General features: G+C 38.2%; 2 protein-coding genes across 4 annotated transcripts; both read right to left on the bottom strand.

Annotated features, from left to right (window-relative positions):
- Nucleotides 1–2,092: 2,092 nt before the first annotated feature.
- On the bottom strand, nucleotides 2,093–4,090 carry LOC106657518 (kelch-like protein 17). Its single transcript, XM_014379096.2, has 2 exons — nucleotides 2,923–4,090; nucleotides 2,093–2,830 (listed from the first exon to the last, which is right to left on the bottom strand). The coding sequence occupies exons 1-2, from the start codon at nucleotides 4,019–4,021 to the stop codon at nucleotides 2,445–2,447; spliced, it is 1,485 nt and encodes a 494-aa protein (XP_014234582.1). The 5' UTR covers nucleotides 4,022–4,090; the 3' UTR covers nucleotides 2,093–2,444.
- Nucleotides 4,091–4,513: 423 nt separating this feature from the next.
- On the bottom strand, nucleotides 4,514–14,838 carry LOC106657517. 3 transcript variants are annotated; one of them, XM_014379094.2, is made up of 12 exons: nucleotides 14,265–14,838; nucleotides 11,132–11,346; nucleotides 10,479–10,874; nucleotides 9,668–9,985; nucleotides 9,369–9,610; nucleotides 9,103–9,288; nucleotides 7,311–7,516; nucleotides 7,168–7,242; nucleotides 6,682–7,090; nucleotides 6,326–6,612; nucleotides 6,159–6,251; nucleotides 4,514–6,089 (listed from the first exon to the last, which is right to left on the bottom strand). In XM_014379094.2, exons 2-12 carry the CDS (start codon nucleotides 11,314–11,316, stop codon nucleotides 5,976–5,978), a joined length of 2,511 nt encoding a protein of 836 aa, XP_014234580.1. In that variant the 5' UTR covers nucleotides 11,317–11,346; nucleotides 14,265–14,838; the 3' UTR covers nucleotides 4,514–5,975. The 3 variants fall into 3 exon arrangements, with proteins under 3 accessions (XP_014234580.1, XP_014234579.1, XP_014234581.1); XM_014379093.2 differs by lacking the exon at nucleotides 14,265–14,838 and adding an exon at nucleotides 11,770–12,113; XM_014379095.2 differs by lacking the exon at nucleotides 14,265–14,838 and adding an exon at nucleotides 11,501–11,630.
- Between the last annotated feature and the right edge of the window lie 27 nt (nucleotides 14,839–14,865).

The raw sequence follows: 14,865 nt of genomic DNA, 5'->3' as shown, positions 1-14,865 counted from the left end.
CGTGCTCGGCATATGTAGAGGTATACACACGCGAACGAGCGAGCGGCGTGCCGATTATTTTTAGCGACTGTCGTCATGTGGACGGTATCCGATTGGCCGGCGATGACGACTTCAGCAGCGGCTCGCATTGGTCGCTCGTAGCGATTGGCTCGACCTGACGATGTCTCTCGCGCGATACATACGCTACTCATGTATTCCTCTCCGACGACGACGACGACGACGACGACGCTCCGAGGCATATGGACAGTGGAGTAGTTTTCTATATACACATGTGTATATGAGCCGCTGCCTTGCCGCACTCAAGGCGTGGGTGATGGATGGATCGCGTCTCGAGACTTTTATACGTATTGTATTGTGCGTACGCGTATAAGATTTGTTTATTGTACGTTAGGCGCGACGGACATCGACCGAGTTTGGTTTACTTTCAGAGATAAATCGTTATAGGGTGACGAGAAAAAATCGTTAAGCCCTTCGAAAGCTCGTTCGTCATTCACACCAATTCCATCGTACACTTCACGACACGAACTATTCGCGTCGATACGTACGAAAAATGCAGCTAGAGATTCCCTCTCACTCTCGATATCACGCGCGCTCGAGATTCCAAGAAATCCATTAAATTCCTCCTCGCGACGGCCTATCGTTGCTCATCGGATTCAAACGCGTACACAACAATAACGTGTATATCATTATAAAAAAAAACAGAGAGAAGAAGAAAAATCACACGCGCTATCTATTTATCGCGATATTGCATACAGACGCAAATCGATCGGCAATGGATAAAAGCTATGTGTTGCTGCTGCTGCTGCTGGCCGATCGAGCCGACAGTGTTTACGCTACATAATGGCCAATCATGAATTACGAAAATTACGATCCTGCCATTGAGTCACCACCCAGCAGCACATGGCACGTCTCTCTGTATTATATACGTATAATGGATATGCATTTTATTAAGCGGCAAAATGTGGGTACGTGCGTGCTACGACGCACGTGGAAAAAAGCCGCGGCTGCACTCCTCGAGTCAAGAGTCGTGCGTGCGGCTCCTCGCGCGCGCCCGTATACCTGCCCATACCTGCCATGTCAATCGGGTGCGTTATGAGCGCGGGGTCGATGATTCGATCTATGCTAAACAGCATACATCACGAGTATAAATGCGCGTCATGTAATAATATGTAAAAAGAAAGAGAGAATATTGCGACGCTCGAGAGGAGCACACACACATACCAATTCTAATAATCCATTATATTCAGCTATTGTAGTAATTATATGCCTATATAGCACGTGTATCGCGTCACGTATAGATCAGAGCTACGTTGCTGCTACTATCATAACGATCCCTTCGCTCGTGCATTTATATTAATATTATACACGCGCGCGCGGACGCATTCCTGAGGCATGCGACAATATTTGCACCCATCATAATGATATATCCTATCCGCTCTGACTGTGATATGGATTATAATATATTCGAGCCGATCTCTTGGCTCGACTTTCTCCCTCTCTCTTTCTCTCTCGCGTGTCGCTCGTTGCCTATTAATTTTATCTTTACAGCCGAAAAATGGCCCCGAAGCGCATAATCGCCGCCGCGCGATCGCTATCTCTCGCTGACCGGCCGAAGAATGATGTATGAGAGATATATTATATACCTACGTATGTGCCTTGTATACGACGTGCTTTTGAGCGAAGGAAAAGAGCTGTGCGTATATGGCGTTTCCTTCGCGTCCAAAGATTGGATTATTGCCTCGAGCTTCTTTTTCCATATAAAATATAAACGCGCGCGCGTATACGTTATTTGTATACATATCAAGCACGAGAACACAGTCGAGTAATTTGCATAATTCCGACTGTAACGCAATGTTATTCGACGAGAGAGAGATTGGAACGATCGCCTATATGTGTACGTAATATATAATAGGTCTCAACACCCCCTTTGGCCCCAGAACTGCTGCTGTTGCCGCTGCTGCTGTGTTGTTGTTGCCCATTTACATATAATTTCCTGCCTTCGACGTCTTGGCGAATGAAAGCGAATAATAATTTTGACCTTTTTTTGTACAAAAAATTATTATTTATTCATAATTCGTGGCTCTGTCTGTGTGTTTATAAAAATCTTTTCATATAAAATCATCTTAAAACTAAAAATCGTGTTTTTTAAAAACATTGGAGAGAGATGAAATGCATATTTCACATAAGCAATCAGCAATTTAATTACCCGCGAACGAGCGAATATTGCGTATACATAAAAAAAATTAAATAAATGGACGGTTACTCATCACGCGCCGCGATCGACACGCGTTTAACGATCTTCCAAGTGTGGAAGCACAGGTTTTTAGCTTAAAGCGCAATCATAATTATTTAATAATACTTTTATGAGTCTTTTCTTCTTATTCTTTTTTTTTTTTTAGCAGTAATTCATTTCCGAAGACGCTGCTGCTCGTCTCGTCTCTCGTCTAGTGATTGTTATTCTTAACGGCGACACTGCTCAGCGTGAACACCTCGTAATCGACGACGGAAAAATAATAATCTCCCATGAGTATCGAGGTCGAGGCGTTCTCGCCGTCGTAGCTGTGCGGCAGATTGCTGTAGCTGTCCATGTTGCTGTTGCAATTGTTGGCTATGAGCAGATCGGCCCCGGCGCCGAAAATCGGCCCGATGTCCGGATGATAGCAGATGGCGAACGGCTTCTTCACCACGTCGTACTTTGTTGGCGGCACGTCCTGATCGTTCACCAGCGTGAACAGGAACGCCTTGTCCGAGGGCATGTAGCTGTGGCCCTTGCTGCTGGCCTTGCCCCACGGTATGTCGCTGAAGCCGCCGCAGATTTCACCGCGTGTGCCTGTGGAAACGACGACGTACATTTCAATTTTACTACATTGTGTTATGGACTTTTGTCGATATTTTTCATAAAAATTGATAGAGAATCGTTACCTAGAGCAATGACGTAAGTCGGCGCGACACCGTCGCAGTGCCGATGAAAGGCGGACGCCGCGTATCCGTGAGACGAGGCTCGGTAAATCAATCGCCAGGACTGCTTGGGATTGCCGTACCATTGATTCAGCAGCCTTTGAAAACCCATTTTATCCTTGGCCAATATCTGAGATCCGGGAAATAGAAAAGGCCCGATGCGCGGTTGAAGCTTCTTGTCAGCAGCACACGCGTCTGGATTCTTGCTCTGAAGAGCTGCATATCTGTATCTCTCTAAAAGCAGCTCTATTGGTACAGCACCTGTGGGTTCCACTTCGTCAGCAAAAACTTGACTGTCTATGAGTAGCAGTCTGACGTGATTTATAACACCGGCTAGATGTTGACAGACCCTGGCTCTTTCTTCCTCAGTCCAGTGTTGCGTTGGCTGGGTTACACCAGCTTGATATTTAGCCCAATTCAGAACTGCTCGCCACACATCTTCCTCTTCCAGTCCTAAATAATCTGATGAGATAAGCTTGATCACTGCATCTTTAGGTAAACTACAAAAAGCATTGGTTTTTAATGTATCTATTGCATTTTCACCAATGTATGCAAAACAACGTTCAATAAATGAAACACAAGCTCCTTTACCACTGACAACTCTGTCTTGAGCCTCGAGAGCAGCATTGAGTAGTGTACAGGCATTAACTGGACTTAGGGTCACTGAGACATGTTCTTCGCAGCTGTGTCTGAGCTCTTCGACTCCTAGTTCTTGAGCTAAACTGAGCATTTCAAAGATACCGTTGTCTTGTAAAATTATTTGACCAGTGTAAATATAGGTGATAAACTGACGAAAGGTATCTGAATTGACATGAGGCATTCTTACAGTTGCTGGACTATTACCAATTCTTTTGGGAGCTGAAAAATTTTTACAACGTGCCTGCATAATGATTCGATGAGCATAAATAGGAGTTTCTTCTCTCCCAAGTAGAAATATGACATCTGATGAATCTTTGTCTTCGGAAAGGCGAGACAAATCTTCTAGTAAACGAATGACTCCAGAGTGATTTCCATCATTTGGCACAATAGATGTAGCAGTTGCACTGAGTCCTCTAGTACCCATTTTAAAGAAATTTAAATTTTATGAATGAAAATACAGCTAACCAATCTCACTATTCAAAGAAAAAATTAAATAAAATTATCGTTGATTTTAAAAATTGAAATATTTAACGTAAGACAGGGTGATTTTTTCTCTACTTGCAAAAGTGCACTCTTTATAAAACAAGCGAAACCGCACAAACACAATGAAAAAAGGTTAGGATGTTGGCTTTGTTTTTTTCTTTTTGCATTCTCACGCGACATTCTAGAAAAATTCGCAAGCTTCATTTTATTTTTTTTATGCTTTACATTAGCGTCTAACTTTTGAATATGACTCTTGTCAGTGATATTAATTTCTTCTTTCAATACGGCATTTACTGTTATCAAAAAATATACTGCATGTTTTGTAAACAAACATTTTTAAATTCGTACGATAAGTGCATTCTCAAACACCTGTTGAGTGCATCTCGATCGGTAAAGAAATTGCGATAAGGCTTATGAATGAAACGAAGACGTGTAATGTAAACTGTGTTTTTTTATTTATTCACAAAAATTAAACTGTAACATTTCAATGTAGGAAGCGTGCATAATAGTATAACACTTAAGTAACAAAAAAGAAGGTTTTTTCATTGTTATGCATGCGACGTGAAAAAATCTAAAATGGTAAATATTTAGCAGTGAAATTTATAAATTTCAACGCTCCCTTCTTAAAGATCATTTCCAATCTTCACAAATGAAGATACAGTGATAAGTGATTAAAAATCTCAGTCGAGAGAGTACAAAACTCTATTAGTTTGACTCAAGCAAGTTCTAATAATAATATTAATAATAATAATAGTACTAATAATAATAGGAAGCAAGCGTATTTATGAGTTGTGAATCAAAAACGATTCAATTGTTCAACTAGAGAAAAAAAATTATGCAAAGTTTGAATTATCAATACTTTCTAATGAAAATTTCGACAGAGAACATATGCTTGTCCTCCAGTTGCACGCCAAATTAAAGATCCAATAAAAATTAATTCAGATCAACTATAAAATTTGATACTGAGATAAATAAAGTACACATCGATTGTGTTAAAATTTTAGCCACGAAACAACATATTTTTCTAGAGAACATTAGAATTTTTAACATTCATTAAATATCAAAAGTTGAATTTGCGTGGCAACTTTTTTCTGCACTATTTTGATCATAAATAAACATACTTATACTAAACATTTTATACATATCACTCATCTATAATGAATTACTATTATACAAGAGAGAGATGAAGAAGGCAATTTACAGAGACTACTAAATTCAGAAGTGGTTTTATGATTTGTACTGTTTTTCGTCGGTATATTGACCGGCTTGAAAGCCGCATTGAGCGACAAGAGTATCACTAATACCTGGAATAAATGTCATAGTTATTGATCTTAGCTTTGATTCAAAAGTATTGACAATTTTTAAACCAATCTCAAAATCGATAACTTTGAATTTGTCCAATAATATTTCCTAATAAGACTCGAAAATAACGTTTCGATTTGTTTTTGGATGGCGCATAAAAAATATGCATTTAGGCTATGACACACTCTCGCACTTCTGTGCATTGCTGGTCAACTACTTGACGCGCTTGTTACTTAAATTACTATTATTTAAAAAACAAACGGTAACCATAGAAAGTCTCAGATTTCAATTAGAAACTAATAGTAGATACATTAAGAAATGTTATTCATACAAAAATACTCTTCGCACTTTTTACATGGTATATCTGTCTTTTCCTTAATAAATCGATATACTTAAAAAATACATTACGGTATAACGTTGGTGCGTGAAAAAAAATTATGCGTATTAATTATATGGCGCGAGTTAGATCCCGTCATTATTTGGTTTTCAAGGCACATAGGTTATCGTTACAAAGATCGCGCATTCATGAATAACCGCCGGCGAGGTACCGATGGGAATAAAAGTTTAGTTCTATTTAAACGCTGGGCCCTAGATCATGCAATGTTACCATGAACTCGAAATCTGTATAAGCATGTGTAATCTAGCTGCCCATGATTGCTGTGTATCCTTAACTCGACGTACTCATATGGCCAAGTGATAGACGTATTCTGTAATGAGTATGTTAATTTTTACTACTCATTTTATTCTGTAATAAAAATTTGGAATAAATTACTCACTTGTACAGGGAAATATTGAAGACTATCATTGGAATCTACAAATTCATATTCTCCAAACATGACGGGCTCTGCATCGTGCTCAGATGTCAAACCCTGTACAAAAAATTATCAATTCAATACCAATAATAATATTTTACACAATAAAATATTTTAATTTTAAATCTTACCCAAACATTAAATTTCTTTGGTGCACTCTTCATTTCTCCATTAGGGAGATTAGCTTTGGGAGCGTGCTCAAGAGTAAACCCAGTAACGAAAATTGGGCTACGTAATTTGATTAATAAGTAACCGGGAAAATCTTGGAAAGCCCAGCACATTCCTGGTTGTAGGGTGTTTCCTTGAATAACCGTACGTGGGTTGTTACTTTCGTAGTACAACGTTAGACCCAAGATCTTGAAGGCACGCGTATGCATATTGTAACGCTGCGTACAACGAGTACTTATTACCTGACCACCTAAAAAATTGTTGTTTAATAATATAATTGAAAACTTTTTAGTACTCATTACATTTTCTTTCTCCTTACCTGCTGATTCCAAAGCAAAATCAACTTTACCGGTCTTGTCAGCATCGTAAATTTTTAGAATTCCCAAGACAATTCGTCTGATTTCATCGATACCTAAAGCTGTATTTTCAGGATCAGCAACAGAATTCGATTCTTCTTGTTGAATTTTCGAATTCATGATTTGGAATATCCTGACTATATCGTGTTTAGAAATTGAATCACCAAAGTAACCAGTGAAAACTTCGTCAGCTTGACGTTTAATGTCTTCTTCATTGATCTTTGTCGCCGATGACTCGCAACAAGTCTTCAATTGCATGAATAGACTTTTCATATTTTCGAGTTCTACTTTCATACTTGCGATTTCTTCACTTTTGTAGCGATTACTATCACTCGATTCATCTACTTCTTGCTTCAGATTTGATAATTTACTCTGAGAATAGAAAATATTGATTAAATCATATTATTTTTATTTTATAGTTTAAAATATAAATAAATAATGCAAGTTACTTCATAGAGCTTCCAGTACTCGCTGTTGCCATTTTTGAGATTATTGACAGCTTCATCGACGTCAACTAGTTGATTCTATAAACCATACAATAATTTTACATTTCTCGACCCCTTAATTCATGTGACTCATGAATATAACTTACATATTGTCGAGTAGAGTTGGTTTCTAATTCATGTACTCTGGTAATAAGTTGTTCGACGATTCTCTTTAACTCCAAATTTGATTCAACATTTCTCTGATGGCTCTGACTACTAAATATTTCAGGTGTATCAGCCTTTTGCTTCCACCACGAAAAGTTTTCAGTCGAAAATGAAAACATGGCTAAAGAGTGCGGCAAAAACCAACAACCTAGAAGAAGCATAAGAAGTACATTACATTATAGACGCTTTAAAAGCGTATTATGCAATAGCAACATTGTAATATTATGTGTGCTAATCACCATGAGCGTGGATTGTTGATATTTAATTTAAAAAAATAAAAAAAATAAAAAATAAATAAGTGTAATTTGTAAGGCGAGAGAGAAGGATAGACGAAGCTTTTATTTGACAAAAACAGTAGAACTCACCGTATACAACGTCCTTATATCGCCTATAGCTCGTCATCATCCCCTCACTACTCTCTCGACTGAGATATATTTTACATCTAACTCATCTATCTTTCTATCCTTCTCCCGTCAATTAATTCACTGCGAAACGTATGTTTACTTTGCGAAAAAACCTTCGATTTACATTTCAACGAAAATTGTAAAGCACCGTATTTGAGAAAAAAAATATAACAAATTTTCAGTTTACTATGAAAAACTCTAATAGCAATGCCCATGGGTGAGTATAAGCAAGTTCAAGCGGTTAGCACACACACATATAATAAGTAACCATTTATATAATTCAACCTACGAGGTTGATGCAGACTAGTATAGTGTACTGCCATGTTATAAGTCATCAAATTATTTGAAAATCGTTTTTTGGCAGAAGTTTATAAGAGCAAAATTTTGCAAGTATAGTACGTAATTTCGTAAATCTAAGTATATATGATTTCTATTTGAATTAAATCATAAGTTCTCTTTAAATAATTCATAATACTTTTTTTAAAGGCATTTTCAATTTTTTGTACTCTTTAGTTCACAAGCTAGCCTTAATTTTCTTACACAATATAAGTAATTTTTTTTATAGATCATTGTTAGTTCTAATTTAATTTAAGGCACATAATATTCGTGTACTTGACATGATAAATGCAAAATAAATAAATGTTAATACACAAAAAGCTCACAACACAAAATAAACCCTGTGTCACACTAATAAGTGAAATGTACGATAATCCAAAACCAATAAAATTTATACTATAACACTGACGAAATATTAGTAAAAAAAAAAAAGAAGAAAAAAACACCGAAAAATAAAAACGAAAAAGGTTATAATTAGTAGAATCAAAAAAATTATAAATAAATAAAACAAGAATAATTAATTTCAATTCCAGTTAAACTCAAAATGAGGAAATGGGATGGTCACATTCTCAAATAAAGGCAATGAGGACAAATCAATGTTTTTCATGGTCAACATATACTTAAAAAATGATAATTCGTAATCGAAAAGTGACAAATCAGCTTCGTCTGAAGGTATATCGCGATCGTTTCGCAGGTAATTTAGACATGTAATAAAGTGCTTATGTGCAAGGTAAGCGCCTGAAACACAAAAGTACAGAAAAAAGGAATGACCGAAACTCTATAGAATAGAAATAAAAAAATTGAGCTTATAATTGTAGGTATTATGAATGCACAATTGTTACGAAACTGAAAAATAAGAATGTATGAATTGTGCAGTAAGATACGTCAAATATTGAAAAAAGTCTATAATGTCATATAAATTTTGTTGAACTAAGTAATGATTATTTACCTTACTACGGTAATTATCAAATGTGTATTTTTCGAAATTCCTTACCTATAACGCAAAGAAGCGGAAGAAGTACGAGCCAAAGTATTTTTGAACGTCGGCCTTGAGCTCGTTGGCGAATATTGGTAGCTTTGCTGAGGAGCCACGTGTCGAGAAGCATAACGTTGACGAGTGTCAAATAGACTTGACGAAAACTACTGCCTATCCAGCTTTTCACTTTCTGCCATTTTGTTTCTAAAATGTTAATCGATATTCACACCCAACTGTGCTAATTATTCTTTTATTTTTTTCATTCATAGATTGACAAAACGAACCTTCGTAACGCCGATAAGAGTGACTAGTATATGATGAATACTGACTCTGCTTCCTTAAGTATCCAAAAGTTACGAAATGAAATACAGCTGATATACACGTCCAAATGAAGCTGACGAACGTCGATATTTTACTGCTTTGTCGTACGGAATCGAGTTCGTCCATTTCAGTATCCGAATCTAAATTATTACTGATTCGGGATCGACTATGCGAGCTCAGCAAGGGAGTCGCCCAGGCTTCATATCTGCAAACGAATTTCTCAATGAATACCTCTCAATGATGTAAAAAGAATATGATTTACCTTTCATTAATTTTATTATCGTTAATAGAGTTGTTAAGACTGTAATCGCGTCTGATCGACGAGTACTCCATGGTTTTTTTGTAGGACACGGAGAACTGATCAGTATTTTTCGATTTTGAATTATTAAGATTAGCAGCTATATTATTTTCTTCCATCGAGCTATCTTTCAGCGAAGATTGACTATTGCTGAGAAAACTATTATTGCCTTCTGAGTGCAGAGAGCAGCGTGACATATTCGGTCTGGCCATTACTCCCGGTGCAACTTCATAGCGGCATTTGGAAGTCTTCGAGTATGTGTAATCGGTTTTTGGAAACTTACTGCAAAAGAGTTAATTAAATCGTCAATTATTTTCACGGATATCGCGAAATATTGGCTTGATTAATCACTATTTCTGTCACGATTGTTATGAAATGCGAAACGTGCGAGCAGATTTACTCTATTTTGAAAGAACGCTTAGATCGTGTATAGTATAGTATCGTATAGTGTAGCTACTGTAGATTGGTCGAACGATAAATTTTATTGTGTACACTTCGGGTGTTTGTTTACGAAAAATTCTGGGCGATTCAAATATTTTTATCGATAAATTTTTGAAATATTTGTTTAACTTTTAATATTAATTTTCAATGGCGTCTCATTGTGTCGCAATTTCAATTATTTTTATCGATTTTCAATACAAATATTCTATTTTTTTATAAATTAAAGTTTTAGTAAGATATTTATTTACAACATGGAATATTCTTGCTACGGTATTTAATAAAGAGTTAAGTGTATGTATTTATAGGATTAATGTTAGAATTATAAAAAACTTACTTCCAATAATCAGGGTGTTGCTTATAAAATTCATAAGCAGAATTTGCAGAACTTGACTTAGATACCTCTTCTTTTTCACCTTCTTCAGATGAATAATCACTCGTTATAATTCTTTTGCGGGTTTTACTCTTTGTACCAGATTGTGAATCTAAAGAACCATCTTTATTTTCACTTTGTCCATTCAAAAGTAATTGTTTTTTAACTTTTTGACTTTCAGAGCGTCGTTCACTTTTCCTAGTACTTTTAGTCACTGTTTTTTCTATAGTACTAATTGGTTCAATAGTTGTATTGTCATTTGCATCAGACGAAAAACTATTTGTTATTGTGTCATTGATTGGTGAATTTTCAACAATAATGTCCATATTTTTTACCCTATTTTTTACAACTGAACCAGGCCTGTAAGTATAAGACTTGTTTATTAAACATTCAACTTTTTAATGTCAAGTATACACAAGTATGTTTGTATCAAATGCGTAATCAAATAAGCTTGCTTAGTCATTGCATTAATGTAACCAAGAAATGAAATCTGATATATACGTAGTTACTAAATCAAGTTTCAGCCTTCAAAATATTTATCAATGAAACAAAGTTTACAACATAATACAAATTACTTTGTGCACACTTGAATTTCAGATTGTAAAGGTATAACTTACAGTGATCTAGATGATGATCTTCTGCTGTCAAGTTCTGCGGGTGTCATAGACCTTTCTCTACTGCTACGCCTTCTCAAATCATAGCGAGGTTCTGAACCATCTTCGCTTCTATTCGAAAAGAGATTTGGAGTCTCTGATCTAGATCTACTCCGGCTTCTTAAATCATAAACCTTCTCTGGCTCCATGCTGCTTTCTTTACTGACACTCCTCCTTTTCTGCAAAAAGGAAAAAAGGGTTTCAGTAGCTGTGCGTAATAAAAGCTAAAAATATCACAGTATGAGTGAGAAAGTTGGGGTAAAGAAAAGGAGAAGAAGTCCCCTGGATTACTAAAATTGGAAGCATGAGCCGGGTCACCCCGTAGCCCCGTACCAGTGCGCTCGGTATAACCTCGGGCAACAAATAACGTCTCGCGAAATTGAAAAGGCAAATATTTCCTTAAACAAATTTATTTAAACATTTCTGAGGGTTAATCTTACGACTCTTTTAAGAGGTTTCGCTATTTACAACTTTGTGCGGCAAAGGCGATTATCTCTCTCTCTTTCCGAAGGTTTAGTAAATATACACACGCTCGGACGCAACTATAATAACACGTGTAATTGCAAAATATTCTTCATACGCGAATGTCAATCACAACTAACCATTTTGAATGCTATGCGCTAAACAAATTTTATGAAACGACAGCCTTGACGCGTTCTTTGCTGCGATGCTTTTTGAGGAAGACACACATAGAAAGTACAATCGGCCTCGCCTTCCGTTGTACGCAGCTCCTATCTTATAATACGTAAAACTCCTATTATCGCTGCTGCTGTATGCGTCGACTGGCGAGCCAGACCGTACCAACGGCCATTCGATCTCACGCGTGTGCGTAAATGTATACACACGCACAAATACACACTTTCTCGCGAATTATAACATTGTGCAGGGGGCCCGCAAAAGCAACTGCCCAACAGGAGTTGAGTCAAGAATTTACGCGCGAAAGAATAACACACGGACGAAAAGAGGGGAACACGCGATTGCCATGCCTGTGCGTGCAATGTGTGTGCTGCTACTGTATCTCATCATCATCATCGTACGAAGCGTATAGTGTACGATCGCGCGAGTGCGATTATCATTTATTTCTTATAGGGGGGTGCGCCTCACAGCAAGCTGTTCGCAGCTGATGGGAAAAATTTTGCGGAAAATCGATGGGACGTGAGTCACACTGTGAAAATTTAGGTGTGTTTCTACGCCCGTACGGCGAAACGTGGGTGTTACTTGTAAGGGTTCGGTAGAACTGCGCCAACAATGAAATGAGTTCTGCTAATAACGGAGCAAACTTCGGAGTTCGAGGACTGATGACCTCTATTTGGCGCTTCAAAATACTACGAGAGATAATTACACAAAACTTTTTTTGTTTTTACAGAGCGACAGGTGCTTGTTTTGACAAAATGCTTATTTCCTATTGTGTGTACGTGTGTGTTCATTAAAATACATTTCAATAACTGTGTTTTTGGCCCATGTTTGTTTTTTTTTTCGAGTGTACTCGAACACGCACAATGCGCATCATCGCCAAAAGCAATCAATGTTACAGCAGTAGGTTCAATGTGTAAACACAGGCAACAGTAAACACTCGTGCATGTTTCCAGCTGACGTCATTTTTTTTGCATCTTCGTTACGCATGCACGCATGCACGAGGAGCAATGACATCACAGCTGGCAGCAGCAGGACATAATACTTGACAAAAGTGAACGTAAATCCCCGCGGCGCGGTATATCGTAAAACGTTCGAGATTGTATAAGTCCCGCGTCGAGTACATAAACGCAATAATTTGCCGTTCTTCGATGACTCCATTTGACTGCCGGTCGAAAATTAGACGACTGTCGCCGAAGAAAATGATAAAGATCTCTCCGCGTGGAAGCTGTACCGCAGAGAAAAAAAATAGCTTAGCTCGTGCGCGCGATAATTTAAAAGGTAAATACGGAGTACAGATAAAATAATAAATACCGTCGAGGCGAACGGGCACGAGCGAAGTCTCGAGCTTGTATAAGAATCTATATACGTATAAAGGCGGATCCGATGCTCTATCCGATTAAAAGCTTTTAATTAGTCTGCGGGACAACGTTGTATAAAGCGTTCGGTTGATCGTGTGTACCGCGCGGCTCGAGTTCGCTTCGTATCTACTATATCGCCCAGTTTACAATTGCCTTTTGCCAACATCAAAGGGGAGAAGCCGGCGAAAGAGTTTTTCACTCGAGCTAATTGCTTTATCGGAAATTCTCCGGGAAAACAAATATAATTCGTTGGAAAATAAAAAATGGAAATGGCAGCCGATTCCCCCTCGGATTAATCGATGATAATCTAATGAAACGATACAAAATGCAATTAATGGAAATTCAAGATCGGAGCGAGCAATTTAATTCGCTTTGTTGGAAAATTTCAAACTTTTTATACATTTCGGAGCCGTTGCGGCAACGCAATTATACAAAAGGCAGAAACGCTATCTCTGACCTTTACACAATATACCGAGTGAGAGAGATAGCGAGAGAGAGTGAGTGAGAACGAGCGAGCAACAGTACATATATTCTGCCTGCATGGGCATTGTGCGCCCACCGCAGAGAAAGAAATGAGAAGAGGACGTGGTGAGTAAAGGGTACACCACAATGCACGCACACACATGTACATTACATATCCGGAGACGTGTGTGCACCGTACGTGAATGTATGCACACAAAAAAGAAGCAGTAAAGTAAAAGAAAATGACTTAAGTCGCGCCCTCCGCTTAGCTCGGCTGCAGCTCGCGCGCGAGAGCATAAAAGTCATACGTATATCCGACTCCGCTGTTGCTGCTGCTGTTGCTACTGCTGCAGTGACTCTCGCTTTGCAGGCAAGCAATATATGAGTGTATGCACGCACACGGGTATAACTTTTCAAGCGTAAAGAACCGCTCGTAGTCGTCGTCGTCTTCGCAATAGTGCGATAATGTAACACAGATGAAAGAAAAAAAAACGAGAAGTAAAATCACGCTTTCGATAGTGTTTTATTTCATTGCGAAATTATACGGCACCGAGGAGGGCAAGAGTTAGAAAGAGAGAGAGAGACAGAGAGAGAGAAAAAACTGATTCGCATAGTTTACAGAGTTCAAGTATGCGTATTACCTCTATTAATAGCGCCGCGGCACACTCTTGTTGCTTTGCGTGTGTATTAGCGCGCGATTAAACTGCCGTGATGTGTGCACCACGAATTGCAGCTCTGCACGACGATACGCGCAGCTACACATGCATATTATAATTACGATGTATAAAAATCACACGCACAATGCACATAGAAAATAGGCACGACAGGATGTCTGTCGCCGATTACTGTGTATCGAACTGAGCGAGAAATTTTATAATAATTGTTCGGCTCGAGTAGACCGGGTGCGGGTGCTCTGTGATCACACTCGACGATTGTTCTCCTCGGTGTTTTTTTTTTTTATGACGTACTTATTATTATTGCTCACACGTGCACCAGCTCGAGCGTGTAATTAAACAGGCCGCATCGATTCAACACACGATGATTACCGCCCGACTTTTGTCTCTTTATCACTGCTGCATCTCATATAGGTTCACACTTATATATTACGAGCTCGAGCGAGCTCCGAGAGATGCACACGATGATTGATATATGTTTTATGTAACGACGAGCTGCATCCGATGCTGAGCAGATTCGACGCAAAACTGCGCGAGCTGTGCGAGACAGCCGCTAGTACTGGGAGCT

This window comes from Trichogramma pretiosum, unplaced genomic scaffold (genome assembly GCF_000599845.2).
Source record: "Trichogramma pretiosum strain Unisexual culture from Peru unplaced genomic scaffold, Tpre_2.0 scaffold119, whole genome shotgun sequence".
In the NCBI taxonomy this organism is placed as follows: domain Eukaryota; kingdom Metazoa; phylum Arthropoda; class Insecta; order Hymenoptera; family Trichogrammatidae; genus Trichogramma; species Trichogramma pretiosum.
The sequence above is the reverse complement of the archived record's forward strand: the minus strand, read 5'-3'. Positions and strand labels throughout refer to the sequence as shown.